The sequence below is a fragment of the Chiroxiphia lanceolata genome, chromosome 8 (genome assembly GCF_009829145.1).
Source record: "Chiroxiphia lanceolata isolate bChiLan1 chromosome 8, bChiLan1.pri, whole genome shotgun sequence".
NCBI classification, from domain to species: Eukaryota; Metazoa; Chordata; class Aves; order Passeriformes; family Pipridae; genus Chiroxiphia; species Chiroxiphia lanceolata.
The window spans coordinates 4,606,356-4,622,929 of record NC_045644.1 but is presented as its reverse complement, the minus strand read 5'-3'; the positions used below and the strand labels follow the sequence as shown (position 1 = coordinate 4,622,929).

Genomic DNA, 16,574 nt, shown 5'->3' with positions numbered 1-16,574 from the left:
AGCCCTAAAAGTATTAAACTACTGGTTTACAGCCAAGAACACATCCACCTTTGTGCTCTCTTAACTGTGGCAACCAGCAGCTGTTGCAGGAAACCCAAAGTGTACTTTGTGTTTAAGGCATAAATCTGAACCAGTTAAATCAGTCAGTTATCACAGCTCAGTAAATAAACAGAGGCCTCTTTTGCAGCACAAGTGATTGATTAAAAAATGTGTTAATAAATCATTTCACAAACACATTCAACTACAAAATCAAACCTGAGCTGAACCCACACAACACTTCCAAAAATGTGAGAGGCACCATAACCAAGGAATTCTCACAAGTCTTTAGTAACTTGTGCTTATCTGGCTATATCCAGTCCACTGCTTGATTTTTAAGGAATAAGAATTCCCACTCCAGCTACTTCAGGCACTCCTCAAAGACTAAACTGCTTCTCAAAGAAGGTTTGGATTTCTTTCCCCAAAAAACCCTTACTAATCATAAAATTCTTAAGGTTGGAAAAGACCTGTAAGATCAAGTCCAACCATCAACCCACCATGTTCCCCACAAAACCATGTCCTCAAGTGCCATATCCATGTTCTCTGAACACTTCCAAGGATGCTGAGTCCACTAGCTAATATAGGACACTCTTCCCACTGGCTGTGGCACTGGTTTAAAGAAAGCTCTACCATAAACATATTAAAGCTTGCTATCTACAGCAACATCCCAACAGCAGTAGAGAGATCAGATATGACAAAACAGAGTCCAAATCCCAATTACCATCATCAACATTTTAGAGACACACCAAGACCTTATAAAACAAATTTCCTCATCCATCAGCACCTCATGGAGCTCTTTAGGACACTAATGCTCAGCATTAAAGCAATCCCATCCAATGTAACTGCAGATGCTCTTATTATCCAGATAAACATCTAATGTGCTTTTTTAATCCTTTTAGAGTCTTAGTTCCAGTCAAACACTCAAGAACAAAACCAACAAACAAACATAAACAAAGTGTAATGCAATAAATACCAAAAGAATATTTGGCTCTCCATCAAAAGTCTGGGGTTGGTGTTTTGTCCTGTTTGACTCACACACTGTGGAAACTAAAAAATACCTCTGCACCATAAAAAGTGGCTGGAAATGAGAACAGATACTTAACCTGTGAGCAAGAACAACTGTTTTCTCACCAGAAAAGCTCAATAACTGAAACCCCTGGGAAAGGGATCTTTATCCACTGCTTCAATCCCCTCCAGTGCTTTGTCAGATGTCACTAAATCCATTTTCCAAAGGAGCCAATTCCAGTTGCTGTGTTTGTGAGGTAGTCCCAGTCTTACAGGGTTTGGAAGCTGCTTTTCTGCCCTTTGCCTGGGACATCCACGACAAAAAGTTGGCTTCTTTATGCCCAACCATCAGTGAGCAGCATCAAAAAAAGTGCAGAACAGCCCAATGGAGGTCACACAGAGGTGGAACAAAGGCTGTCAACAGCTACAGGGGCATTGTTGACAGGTTGCCAAGGAAGGACAGAGGTAGAAACTGCCATACCAAAGACATGCCTTCTACAGACTAACTCTGATTTGAAATGGAAGCCCAAAATACCTCCAAAAGTAAACGAGGGGAAAAATAAAAAGCCAAAGACCACCTTCTTTTTAAACCAACTTACTGAAAACACTATCAGTAAAACCACTGGTTTGGTTATACCACTCAGCCTTCACACTGGAAACTTCACAGATCAATCCACGGCCAAAAAAAAAAAAATCCAAAAATCAAATGCACAACACAAGACACACCAACCTCAGCCAGGAGGAAATAAACAGTGTCTCAAGTCTACTCCACCTAAGATTCTTTGTCAAAGAAGGCTCAGGAAGGTGATGGATTGATGGAGACACACCAACACCTACTAGTCAAGGTAAGAAAAATAAAGGCAAGACTGAGGCAGCACAACACAGGGAGGTGGATGAGGGTCCCTACCCAAGGCATAAGAAATAATGCAGCCTCCACAGCCTGCAAAATGAGTCAGAGAGTGTACAGCTTGTTGCTGGAGGCAGAGAGGACAGCAGTGCTCAAGCTTTCCATCTACCCCAGTTGTAAGTACAATTTCCCCCCAGTGTGAAACAGGGGGAGCCAGGTGAGTGGGACGGAAGGAATTCCAGCAGGGATGGCAAGATGATGGGAGATGGCTGCAGAAAACTGGGGGGCATTTCTGTATAAGGATAAAAGAGGAGATATAATGAAAAAAGAGGCCAGACACCAGGTAACACCACCACTATCTCATTTTAGAGCACAATAAAGGCTTGAGTGTAAGCATTATTTTCCATATTAGAGCTACAAGTGAGTCAGACTGATGCCAAACAGCAAAAATGCTCCCAGACCACCCCAAAGCAGTAGGAAAAAGTCAAAGACAAGTCAAACAAAAGCTGACAAGCATATCCTCTTTTAGCTCTTTCTGCTACTTAAAAAACAACAATTAAAGTAAAAAAACCCCACTTCTTGCCATTTTGACGCCAATTTTCATTCATACGCTCCTATTTTGAGAGATTAACCTTATATTTAGTCAAGAGAAGGTTTAAAGGTTCCCACAGACCCTTATCTATAATTTTCCTCACCCAAGCAACACACTTAACCATATCTACACGCAGTCACTATTGCAGTGCAACCCCTCCTTCAGAGCACAGTATTTATAGGGCATTCCAAACCACTGCCTTGATAATCCAGAGCCATGCCAGGGTCATGATTTGCTCACTGCAGTCATATGCACAGCAGATTTTTTTTTGAAAGCAAGCATCCCTTTAAATTGTTCACCATCTGCCTCAAGACTCAGAAACTCAAATTATCATCAGTGACTTCCATCTGGCTCAGCTTTGAGATATTTCCTATTCCAGGGTCTACTACAGGAATACTTTTGGCATTACCAGTTGCTTTCACTTTATTTCTGATGCACAGCCTTTGCTACAGATACTACACACACTGAGCTGAGGCAATAAAAGGACCCAACTCCATCCACTGAAACATTCCCTACTGCCAAGATTTTTTCCTGCAGAGCAGCTGGTACCATTAGGAGGGTGTTAAAGGCTAAAGCACCAGCTGGGAGGCAGGCAAGCTGCTGGAGACACAGGTAAGAGTGGAGCTTTCCATGATCCTGTATCTCTGCCCACTTCCCGATTCAGGAATCCCAGGCACCACCAGCACCAAGGCTTGACAAGTTATTCCTTAATTCTTTTTTTTTCTTTTTATTCCAGGTATGGAAATTGGGAAAGCCCAGCTGAAGGTCCTTGAGAGCGAGGTTTGGGTATGGTCTGGCCTCCTCAGCTCCTTGTGGGTTCCCTCAACAGATGTTATTTTATTACATTCAACTGCAAAGGGAGTGACGTGGGTACTTCCGTGCTTTGTTTGGATAAGGAGGACAGGGCAGGCAGAGCAAACACAAACACCTAAGGCTGCACTTCCAGGAGGTATCTGGATGCTTGAAGAGGCTCTGGGAGCACTTCAGTCTCTGTGCTCACCCCAGTGCCCACCTGCACTGCCAAAGGGACATTTTCCAGGCTGCCCAGGAGCTGTGCCTCCAGGAAGCTCTGCCAGGAACTCCTCAGGTCAAGCCAAAAGGTTCCTCCACGGGGGAGACAATTCCCCATCACCCCACCACCAATGCCTTCCACGCATGGGACTCCTCAGGAACAACACAAAGCTCTCCCAAAATCCAAAATCCCTGCACCAGGCTCAGCCTGGGAGCTGCTCCAGCAGCTTTTCAATCTCAATATTGAATAATTTGTGTAGTACAAACATCAGTGTGACACAGCTACTGCAAGAGTAGAGATGTACAGAACGCAGTGCCTTAAAACCCCAAGTGCCTAAAAGCACATACATTGATTATGTACAATTTTACTGCCATTCATGTTCATAAATTACACAGCAAACCCTGTCCCACTTAGTTGTTGGTATTTTCTACTGGGTAAAAGAAAGACATTTTGCTACTCCAACACCCTTAGGCAAAATCAGCCACCACAAACCTCTGAAAACATGTTATAAAAAGGTCTGTGTAGAAATAACATCAGCAATACTGGAAACAAAGCAGCAGTGCTGAGAAATATTATACAAAAAACCACCAAAACTCATGTATCACAGGCAATAGTTACCTCAGTTATTTATCCATCTGCTTGTTTTGTTACGTATGTGGATCCCTGATTACACAGAATAGTTCTCAGTGTAATTATTTCAGTTTAGTTACAAAGCTACATGGAGCACAAAAGTATTTCCAGAGATATTTCCTATTTTTGCTGACAAAATTAAAATTCAGCCACTGCTGCTTTCTGTGTTACAAATCTTTACATCAGAAATCAGATTTAATGCACAAGTTACATAAACATGGCCAAATAATACTAGAAATATACAAATGTTTTCTCAACTACAGCCTGAAAACAGAAATAAAGTTTCAGAATTACAACAATTATCTCTTATTGAACACTTTTTAGTTTAGACAGGGCAAGGTTTCAATACTCCCCCAAGCTAAAGGAGGAAAGTATTCCAATAACTCGTTAAGGAGTTGATTAAAACCTTACTCAGAAAATTACTATTGTCAGAACAGCCTTAGGGGCTACCACAGGCTAGAAAACAGAATTAAAAATGTTTTTAAGTTTAAAAAAAAAATAAAAAAAGTTAATTTTTCAGTGGTCCGTCTCCCTGTCAAAGGAGAACCATAATAATGAAGAGCAGCACCACTGAATGCTTTGTGGAAGTTTTGGACTTGCAGCAAGTCAAAGAGGAGAGACAAGAGTGACACCTTTGATAGAGTAAATACCTTAAGACTGGATTAGCAGCAGGTCCTTGCTGGAGCTTCCATTCATTAATATAAGTCAGCTTTCAGCTATTTATCTAGAGTTGGACACATCTACAGGTAGTTAACAAGATGTATTGGATTTCGGTCCAGCAGGGCTGCACTGAAGGATTAGACAAAGCATATTCTGCATGTGCCCTACAGCCAACACTGGGTAAACCCCAGAAACACAAATATTTAAAGGAAAAATTATCCCAACACTTACACCCGCAGTTGCAGCTGACAGAAAGGCTTCCTGGAGACGTTGCTTTGACTCTAAGTTACCTCCAGTTTATTTTCCCCTTCCGTGCAAACTTTGCCTTTGCAGAAAGGAAAATGCACTTAGAGCACAAAGAAATCCGTGCCAAGTGTGGTAAAGAGCCCAAAATTAGCATTGTTTCAGTGCACCCAAGTCAAGCATTTATAATATTAGAGATAAAGGGGATAACTTCAAACCCACCAAGGTGCTACTTGAAATCACAGAATGGTCTGACTTGGAAGGGACCTTAAAGACCATCCAGTTCCACCCCCTGCCATGGGCAGGGACACCTTCTACTAGACCCCATCCAACCTGGCCTTGAATGCTTCCAGGGATGGAAATACCAAACCAAAAACCTTAAATCAGCCCCTGGACCTACTGTCACTGCCATTCTTGTGTATCACGCATGGTGTGAAACCTCATCTTGTGAAAACTCTCCCTCCCCTTCTATTTTCTAGGAACAAGAGCAAAACTAACAGCTGAAAAAAAATCCCTAAACTGACTGAAAACTTTCTCTGCAGAGAGAGTTAAATAAAAGCTCTGTATTACAGAGCTGGCTGCCTACTGGAAGTCAGTACGTGCTCTATGAGAAAAAAAGAGTAATAATTCCTGGTAAATCCCTAATCATTTCTCAGAACAATCCCAGCTTGTAATGTTGTTGCTGACCTGGATGAAAACAAACAGGAGTACACACTTATCCGGTATCTTTATCCCTCTCCAATCTGTTGTTTGCAACAAGTGTTTATTGATAGAGAACAATAGTGGCTGCTGAGTAAACTGGGAGTAATTGAGCACATGCCTGCAGTCAAATTAAGGTCACTTATGTAGGAAAGAGCGTGTTTCAGCTACCAGGCCCTTCCCTCTGCTTCATGGGGTGACAGGGATGGGGGAACGTGGAAATGCATCCCCTCAGCAAGCAGGCAACAAAAAGGTGTTGAAAAGATAGAATCCCAGGCTGGTTTGGGTTGGAAAGAACCTTAAAGACCAATCCCAGACTGGTTTGGGTTGGAAAGAACCTTAAAGACCAGCCAGTTCCACTCCCTGCCAGGGGCAGGGACACCTTCCACTAGCCCAGGTTGCTCCAAGCCCTGTCCAACCTGGCCTGGGACACTTCCAGGGATGGGGCAGCCACAGCTTCTCTGGGCAACCTGTGCCAGGGCCTCCCCACCCTCACAGCCAACAATTCCTTCCCAATATCCCACCTAAACCTACTGTCAGTTTGAAGCCACTCCACCTTGCCCTGTTACTCCAGCCCTTGTAAAAATTCCCTCTCCATCTTTCCTGTCAGCTCCCATCAGGTCCTGGAAGGCCACAATTCAGTCACCCCACAACTTCTCCAGGCTGAACGATCCAAATTCTCCCAGCCTTTCCTCACAGGAGAAGGATACCACAAATAAAGCCCTAATTTGGGTGTCCCTGGGGTTTGTTGTCTCTAGGACACTGAGGCTGCATGTGCTCAGTCAGAGTGACTGATCAATACCGATCAAACACTGATCAATAAGGAAGCAAATCTTTCATGGGCATTTTCATTTTCACTCTACGGGTTTGGGACGTGTCAGAGCATGGTCCTGCTGCCACTAACACTGCAAAGGTACCTGTCCTGTCATGCCAGGCAGCTCCAAACCTCTCTCACAACACAGCAGCACTAAAATTAAACAAATGCATTTCTAAGATGCATCTTTTCCAATTTCCTTAAATTTTTTCTTCCCTACTTTAAGGCATGAATACACATACACAAGGTCACTTTAATCCAAAAGAGTCTCCACATGCCACCACCACTCACCACAGCCATAAACCACAACTCCAGGGTTCCACAAAAGCCTTAAATCTGTCCCACAGCACCACAGTCCTCCCTGGAGCATAAGAAGTGAAGCAGCAGTGCTGGGCTGAAGGACTTCCTGTGCTTCCACCAGCATTACCAAATTCCTATTCCCCCATTCAAAGAGCAAAACTCAGTTGCAAAATACGTATCATGATCATGGTATCACCACATAGTTCACCAACTCCTCACAGCCCTCCCCTAATAATAACAAACATGTATTTCTATGTACCTGGTATGAAGATACTTCCATATACACCTTTGGAAAAGCTCTCCCAATCTCACAGAGGCACTAAAACACCCTCAGTGTGAAGTGGGGCCAAAGTCCACATCTAAAATCTGGCTAGTTATGATCTGTCCTGTCATGACACGCAACAAAAACTCACCAGTAACAAGGAAAAATACAGGAACTCTCAACTGGTGAGGCACAGAGAGGCACGGATTTGTTTGGCGGTTGGTTTTTTGTTTGCTTCTTTTTTTTTTTAAAACTAATGTAGATATAGACACCCACCCTACACAGTGCAGTGGAGTCTCCATCCCTGGAGGTGTCCAAGGCATGCCTGGACATGGCACTCAGTGTTCTGGGCTGGGTGACAAGGTGGGAATCGGGCACAGGGTGGACTTAAGGCTGGAAAAGCCCTCCCAGCCCATCAAGTCCAACCTGTGCCCGATCCCCACCTTGTTACCCAGCCCAGAGCACTGAGTGCCATGTCCAGGTGCTCCTCGGACACCTCCAGGGATAGGGACTCCACCACCTCTCTGGGCAGCTCTTTCCAATGCCTGACCACCCTTTCCATGAAGAAATTCTCCAGATGTCCAACCTGACCCTCCCCTGGCACAGCTTGAGGCTGTTTCCTCTCATCCTGTTCCTTTTTCCCTGGGAACAGAGTCCGACCTCCCCCAACTCCCCCTTCCTGTCAGGGAGTTGCAGAGAGGGAGAAGGTCCCCCCTGAGCCTCCTTTTCTCCAGGCTGAGCCCCCCCAGCTCCCTCAGCTGCTGCTCACAGGATTTATATTCCAGACCCTTCCAGCTCCATTCCCTTCCCTGGACATGCTCCAGTCCCTCAATGTCTTTCCTGCAGTGAGGGGACAGAACTGGACACAGGATTCATGAAGCTGTCCAAGGACAGGAGCACTTTGCCTACAAGGCAGAGACACTTACTGACTACAGCAAGGGCACAACTATCCATGTTCTCATCAGGAGTAACAAAGTAGAGACCCCAGCCTGAAAATTAAGAGGATCTCAACAGGGCTCACAAGCCCCATAATTGGGAAGTTCTCCTTCCACATCCAACCATCCAAGGACACTATTTCTTTATTTCACCATTCATTAAAAAAAAAAAAACGGGAAAAAAAGGGATTAAACTATCATAGTAATGGTCTAATTCCCCCATATAGGCTCAAACCTTTGGACACAAAGGCATTTTAAATACAGTATTTATAGTAAGACCACAGTGGCACCAGTTCTACCTCTCACCGCAGTTCTCAGCCCAAAGGCAAAGGGTCAAACAACAGCAGAAGTCATGAGGATTTGGAAGCTACTACCACCACTTAATGCTATCTCAGAAGCTTTGTTCAGGCTCACAGAGTTGCCAAAGCAGCTCATTACATCTCATTAAGGAAGAACACCAAAATTACAATTTTCACATCACGCTAAAAGCAGGAAACGGGAGACTGAGCAGCCACACTCCGGAGCCACTGGTGCCACCGAGGGGACACAGCAGACATGAGAAGTCCTGGGACTCCAACAGCCTCTGATGTCCCCTCTAAGGAAACCATACACCCACAGGGCCCCCTCAACACAACCATAAGCATCCCCCCAGCTCAGGGAGGGAGATGAAAGGCAGGATTGAGAGGAAGGAGAAGGACACGCAGCATCAGGAGCGGGGAAAACCTTCTCCAATTAAGCTGATGGTTTTCCTGTTTCGCAGGGCTCCCCATATGTTAATCTAATAACCATATTATCCCATTATACCCACACCCAGCCCTTGTGCAGCCTCCCCTGAACTCTCTCAGGAAGCGGAGCTGAGTCATGCTCACAAGTGCCTGCTGAGATAATGCCTCTGTACAACACCAAATTCACTTCATTTGAGTGCAGGAAATCCAGCAGCACCACAGACCTCACTGTGCCAGGGCAAAGGGCTGGGCAGGAGGAGCCTTCCTTAACACACCTGTGTCCTAGCACGGTCTCAGCACAGATTGTTGCCTTAATTTATTCCAGCTGCATCACAGCCAGCAGATGTTCGGGACTGGATATGTTAAAAATCCTCAGTGGTGCACAGAAATATACCAGCCAAGAGGAGGGGGGAAAGTAAATATATGTATGACATGAACATGTGTATATTTCATATATAAACATCTCTTTGTATATAAACACACATATATAAACATCTCTTTAAATATAAACATCTCTCTATATATGCCCACAGTTCTGAGCTCTCACTATTGTGACACAAGTAACAATCACAACAGAACACACCTTCCTGCTATTTCTGCTTTAGGGAAGCGTGCACACTGAATGCCAGAACTATTGGGGTTGGAAGGGACCTCTGGAGCTCATCTAGTCCAACCCCCCTGCCAAGGCAGGGTCACCAGAACACATCCACCTGGGGTTGGAATGTCTCCAGAGAGGGAGACTCCACAGCCTCCCTGGGCAGCTGTTCCAGTGCTCTGCCACCCTCCATGCAAAGTTCTTCCTCATGTTGAGGTGGGACTTCTTTTGTTTTAGTTTATGGCCATTGCTCCTCGTCCCACGGCTGCACATCACCAAAAAGAGTCTGACACCATCCTCTGACACCCCTTGGAGATATTTATATGGACTGATGAGATCCACACAGAATACATTACATATCACTAAGATGGCAGTTCAATTAACAATACTCTTTGGGAACATGAAGATGTTTCTGTTTCACTATCAGACAATACTGAGTCAACCTCAGTCTGCAGGATTGGTCAGGGCAAATAGCAAGAAAAATATTCTTATGTTAGAACTTTTGGCTTAACAGTGCCTTCTCCAATTCTGTTTGGGACTGTGTAACTGTGGCATCAATTCTCCACAACCTCCAATTTCACAAGCAGCAAAAAATAAAACATCAGAAGACTCGCAGTGTACACAGGTGCCCTTTTTTAAGAACACAAACACATATAACCAAACACATAAAACAAAACTGAATATTCATTCTCCTCAGGAGGAAGCCCAGCGACACCAAAAGGAATCTATCCCTCCCAAAACAGCCCAGTGAATTGCAACGTTCAATTAACTCTAAATCCAATTTTATCTCCCTGCAAGGCAACTTTCAACTCTCACACCCCTGTGATTCAGCAGAGAAATACCCCAGTTTGGGGAAGACAGTCCCTCTCAGTTTATTTGCAGGAAAAAGAAAACAAACTATGAAAGAAAAACAATCCTATTACAAACCCACCACAAACTTCTCTGGTCACAAACAAAATATACCAACTAAACACCAGCTGAGCACATCGCCTTGTGCGTTTTCAAACTGGGAAACGTGATTTTTTTATTCTTAAATTACAGTTAAGTCTAGTTCTCTTATTACACAAACTCCAACGCTGAAGATCCATATTTACCTAGAGCATATTTTAAATTACTCAGTTTATTCTGCACTTCTTTCTCTCTCATCCTTTCAAAGTCACTCCCAAGACATGGATTCCTGGAAAGCCAGGTCTGGGCAGTGGCCTCCACCACAGCAGCAGACACGAGTTCCTGCAGAAGAGGAACTTGCTTTCGAGTGGTTTGTAACAACTTCTACTACACGACAATTTATCATCCCAAACACCCATCCCACACCACGAGGAGGTAATCTGGGAACCTAATGAGCGACTGCCACCAGCAACACTTTTGCTTCCATACAGTTGTCCTGCATCCTCAGCACTGAAATTACTCCTGGGTCTCACACAGTGTAACTGGGGTTTGCTAAGCATTTAAAAGCTGTGCCATGTTTCCTCGGGACATACAGACAGAATTTAAAATTCATCCCTATAATTCACATGGGCTCTCCTTAGACCCAGAAACTCTCTTTTTCCTGCTCACTTCATTTATACAAGGCTTATCCGTAGGTTTACATGAAAAGTTTTTCTTCACAATCAATCCAGTCCAAGAACTGTGGTGGACACTGAATTTCGCCTCTCCAATTTGAATAGTCAGATTTATTATTTCCTTCCCCAAGACAAACGCTCATTCATGCCACTAAAGTTTTCTTCTCTGCAAGCCCTAAAAAAAAAAAAAAAAAAAAAAAAAAAAAATACTCTTTTGCTCGAAATCAAACGTCTTTAAACTCAGGACGGGCCTCTCGGCACAGCCCTGCCCAAACCCACGGGGCTTTGGTGCTGTTTAATTAGAGCGGAGATGTTTTAACCACCAGCTGGGAACAATCCCCCTCTGTTTGGGAGCGACGGAAGGAGCGGAGAGAACGAAATGGATCCGCGGAGAGCAGCGCGCAGGGAAACCCCTCATCTGTATGAACATCACACTCCCCGCAGAGCCAGAGCCCCGTCCCTGGGAGCCTCAAAACCTCCAAAAGAGGGACAGGACACAGGGTGGGCTCCCAGCGGCAACCAAGGATGCAGCTTGGGAAGCGTATCCTGCTCTGCTCCCACCAGCGAGGTGGGGAAAGAAACCGACGTGGAAACAACTCCCAAGCCTTTTCTACTCCGAGCAGCGCTCGGGAAGAGGCAGCAACAGCGGAGCGAAGGGAAAGGCAACTTTTCCAGCTAGAGCGCTGCTCGCTCCCAGACAACTCCTAAAAGTTCCTGGGAGCGAGTCCCGGCAGGCGGGGGGCGCACGGAGCGCGCCAGGGGGGTCCCGGGAACACCGGGAACACGGGGGGCACCGCGCTCCATCCCGGCCCCGGAGGGGAGGATCCATCCCTGCCGCTTCCAGGGGAGCGCAGCGGGGGAGCCGGGCAGGGATGGGATGGGATGGGACGGGATGGGATGGGGGAGGCCCGGGCCGGGGGTCCCCCCGCGGGGCAGCAGGCGGGCTGGGGGCGGTGTGTCCTCACCTACGCCGTACTTCTCCTCCCTTTTGGTGGGCACCCAGCGGGTCATGGCGCTGGGAGCCGCCGGCGCCGGGATGCGAGAGCCCCGCTCCCTACGCCGCCATTTTCCAACCGCGGGACGGGAAAAGTTTCTCGGATCATGTGGTGCGGGCGGAGCCGGAGCCCGGCCGGCCGCCCCTTCCCTCCGGGCCGCCCGCCCTCCGCATCCCGCCCGCGCCCGGGGATGCGGGAGCGCTCCCGGGGGACGCTCGGGGAACCAGCCCTGCGGCTCCCACCGACGGGAAAACACGCCCGGCTCCCGCACAAATGACAGCGGGACGGGGAGGTGCCTCCCTGATTGTATTCCAGGTGCACCTGGTGGTGCTCCGACGGAAAGTTTCGGTGCCTGCGCAAAAAGGGTTTCCTTCGCAGCGGTGCGGCGTTAAAACGGGCTTTCTGCGGATGTTTCGCGGTTGTGGCGGACTCTGCGTTTGGGACATGGACGGGTTCGAGAAGTGGGCCTGTAAGAACGTCGTGAGGTTTAACAATGCCAGGTGCTGGTGCTGCACCGGCGTCGGGACAACCCCCTGTATCGATGCCGGCTGGGGATGAACCGATGGAGCAGCCCTGGGAGAAAGGCTTGGGGGAGCCGGTGGGTGAGAGGCTGGGCACGATCCAGCCCACAAACCCCCAAGTGTCCTGGGCTGATCCCACAGCCTGGGCAGCAGGGGAGGGGGGGATTCTGCCCCTCTCAGATGAGACCCCACCTGCAGAGCTGCCTCCAGCTCGGGGGGACCACAAGAAGGATGTGGAGCTGCTGGAGCAAGTCCAGAGGTGGCCACGGAGATGCTCCAAGGGCTGGAGCCCCTCTGCTCTGGAGCCAGGCTGGCATAGCTGGGGGTGTTCACCTGGAGAAGAGAAGGATCCAGGGAGACCTAAGAGCCCCTTCCAGTGCCCAGAGGGGCTCCAGGAGAGCTGGAGAGGGACTTGGGAAAAGGGCCTGGAGGGACAGGAGAAGGGGGAATGGTTTCCCACTGCCAGAGGGCAGGGTTAGGTAGGATATTGGGAAGGAATTGTTGGGTATGAGGATGGTGAGGCCCTGGCACAGGTTGCCCAGAGAAGCTGTGGCTGCCCCATCCCTGGAAGTGTCCAAGGCCAAGTTGGACGAGGCTTGGAGCAACCTGGGCTAGTGGAAGGTGTCCCTGCCCATGGCAGGGAGTGGAACAAGATAGTGTTGAAGGTCCTTTCTAACTCAAATCATTGGATGTTGAGCACACCTTTCGGAGCAAATCTTTCCTGGGCTGTAAAAATTATAAACTTTCTGATTTCTAGACCTAAATCCAAAACCTCTGTAATCTTGGAGAGATCGAGGACTGTGATTTAAAAACAAAATTTTTTAAAAAGCCTTTAGGATATAGAAAATAAACTGTGTAAAAGTCAACAAAAACAGAAGGATAACACTTAAGAGAAATAAGGAGAGAGGAAATGTCTGACTGGCTGTAATTTGGAAGGATTAGTCCTCAGCCAAAGGGGAAGCTCTGTACCACAAATTTAAGGATTAAAATAGGTCCGGGGTTGAATCTTTTATCTGTCCTGTTCTTTTGGTGGGATGGCAAAGGGCGAGTTTCTGCAACAGCTCTCTTTACTGTCAGGTTTTGAGATCAAATATTCTCTCAAACACCTGAAGGAGTCTGCTCCTCTTTTCATGTAGCTTTCCTTTGCCGATCTTTGGGATTAGTTTCCCAGATCATCCTCTACATGTTCAAACTAATCTAAATTTCATTGCCCCTGTCCTGCAGAATCCAAAGGCCACTGGGAGAGAGCAAACTCCTGCACCTTCATTCATTCTGCCTGGGAGTGAGGAGATCAAAAGGTTTTCGAAGTCGTGGCTCATCATCTTTATCCTGAGCTAATGGAGGAATGATTTGAGCCTTACCAAAGACAACTTACAAGTGAGCTCTTTGATTTCACAGGTTTATTTTTGTAAGGGAAATCAAAGTGAATTAACTGAGATAATGGATGTACTTGCTCTGTGCCTATAGTCACCTTTGCTTTTCCACACAAGACAAAGTGGAGTGGAAAAGCAGTGCAGCAATAACGTTTATTTCCAACACTTAATGTTTCACACTTTTATACAACTGGTGCGTTATTTTTTGTGGTGCTCCTAAATATATGCAGCAAAGGTGTAGAAACTGCTCAGGCATTAGATGGTTTAGAGACTTTTAAGGCCGTTAATGTAACAATCTGTAAAGCAGGGAAGCTGATTGACTTTTCATTTAGATTCCTTTCCTGGAACTGCAGTGGCTTTGGGGGTGTGAGCAGGGGATACAAAGCAGCACACTGATGTTAATTGAGCATTGCAGATAGCTGTAATTAGTTAATAAATGAGCTGTTGCTCATTTCTCCTTTCTGGACCTCAAATCTGGAAGTCAAACTGTGATGTTTGTTTCTATTTTGAGGGAGGGTAAGGGACCATGTTTACCCTTCGTGAAGAATGTGCTTTCTTGGGGTGTTAATCAGGGGTTAAATTAATTCTTATATAGATTGGCACTCCTTAGTCTCAGTTTACATTTATACCTGTACTAAGTGGGACCTGAAGATTAAGTGCATGCCTAAGGCAGGAAACACCAGATTCAATCAAATGAAAGCTAAAGAATTATTTACATATTCTACATATTTAGTCCATACAATCCATACAACAGCAAAATTTATTTTGATGTCAGTGAAAAAAGAGGTTTGTCCTGTTGTCTGATGATGATGTGTAACAAATACAACACAACTGGTCCCAAGACCACCATAAAGCCTCGCTGATGTTGATGAGGGTCCATATTCATTTTATTGCTTCCCACATTTTCATTTTAATGAAAACCTGTTACAAATAGAGCTAATGCCACTAAAATTTTGATAGCCAGTAAAAAAATACTCCTAATTCACCAAGCATAAATATCCCAATGCTGTTTTTTTTACAGCTAAGAAGAAATGGTAATGGCATAGGACTGTAATAGTGAGAAAATAGAAGAGTTTTATTTTTCTCTTGCAAACATAATATAAACTATCCTGAAAAACATTTTTCATTAAATAGTAAAATGTTCAAGCTGACATATTTTACATGCCTAGGCAGGATATGATTCTTCACACTGTGCATGTATGGTTTTCATTTATTAAGAGGAAACCAAAAAATGCTTCTTTCCATAAAATCTGAAAGTTTTATCACATCCTTATGTCAACTCCTTGGATTCTCACCTTATTTTTTCAATGCATCACACTGCATTGGAGGCACTTCTCTTGGAGCACAGAAACATTCCTTTTCATAACATTAATTCCAGGAAATCCAAATGCAGTATTTGGCCGTGGATGATATTTGAAATTCTTGTCGCAGTATCTTCTCAAAAGGATGAATGGAAACAGAACTGTTACCCTGCCTGAGATAGATTTGCAATAAATAAAAGATACTCCATAAATGTACAGATATGATCAAGATTAGTTTCATAGTTATTGCATATAATTACACAAGGGGAATGTTTGTTCCATCTCAGTTAAATAGCACAGGTTTTTGTAATAATAATATTTTTCATCATCAGGCCTTGTAAGTAAATACAACACTCTCAGTCAAAACATATGAGTAGTTATTGTGCACACACAATGCAAATTCTTCTTGGAAATATTCCTCCCAGGAGATGTGGAGAACTTATAAAAACTTTAATAAATAACTGTTTGGCTTTTCTATTTCTGTTAAATATATTGTGTTGAAGATGTTATTGCTTCCAAGCAGCTGCTCATCATCTAGTTTTGCTGTACAATTTCCATTTGGGGTGAATGACCTCTGTGCTCTCTAGATCATTTCTCTGATGAAAACTGCCTGTGTTCCATGTCTGGGTATTCACAAAGCAAGAGGGTTCTGTACCTGATGGAAAGACAAGTTTAATAAATACTCTGTTTTTTACAATATATTGCTTTGAGTCAGAATGGACATAAAATTATGTTTATAAGTTTGTGTTACTTCAGCCATGGTTTTACATATACCTGATATATCTGTGATTTTGGGGATGTCTTACAGATGCATTTGGGCCATTTTCAGGGGAATTAAGAAGACAAAACTGCATTTCCTTTGACATTACTGTTGGCTTCAGTCAGCCAAGGTGTGGCATTTATAAACCTGGACAAAGTTTGACGATAGTGGGAAATTTTGTGCTCTTCCAGGCCTTGCCCATGTGTTTTTGAGGATGCTCAGTGATCTTTGCTCTTCCTTTCACTTTTACAGAAGCATTTTGATTACCTGTGGATATGTCTTAAGCTTTTCTTCCAAGAGGGTAATGACATTTGTGATAACCAACTTCCTGTGCCAGCAGAAGTGTTCCAAGGCAGCGTTTGAATTTATTTAGCTACTGTGACATATATTGCATTGATTGCACTGGTTTGGGATCTCTCAGATGGGTTATGGAGAGCATCTCTCCTTCCATCCTGCTGACTCAATCCACAGTTACTTCCTTCTTGCATTTGAATTTTTATATCCAGAGATTATGGGGCTGTCAGGAATTTAAAGGATAAGTAATTATTCCTGCAGAGAGAAGGTAAAGATACTCAGTTCAAAAAGGTGCTAAAGATACTAATTTTTTAAGTAATATTTTTTTATTAAACTGTTTGTGTGTCAGCCTAAAAAATGGGGCTTGGCTGTACATAAAAAAAGTGATTCTTTCCTAAGTTATGTTCCTTCAG

The 16,574-nt window shown here is 44.9% G+C and overlaps 1 protein-coding gene and 1 long non-coding RNA gene across 3 annotated transcripts in view; one reads left to right on the top strand and one right to left on the bottom strand.

Annotated features, from left to right (window-relative positions):
* The window catches only part of DOCK1 (dedicator of cytokinesis 1), a 282,369-nt gene extending 270,364 nt beyond the window's left edge, over positions 1-12,005 (bottom strand). For both annotated transcript variants that reach the window (XM_032694686.1, XM_032694687.1), the window contains exon 1: positions 11,883-12,005. In XM_032694686.1, coding sequence (XP_032550577.1) covers positions 11,883-11,928 — 46 coding nt within the window. In that variant the 5' untranslated portion in view covers positions 11,929-12,005. The remainder of the gene's footprint in view (positions 1-11,882) is intronic.
* Positions 12,006-12,091: 86 nt separating this feature from the next.
* On the top strand, positions 12,092-15,858 carry LOC116790521. Its single transcript, XR_004358387.1, has 2 exons — positions 12,092-12,381; positions 13,658-15,858. It is a non-coding gene; the product is annotated as an uncharacterized LOC116790521 (long non-coding RNA).
* Positions 15,859-16,574: the final 716 nt, after the last annotated feature.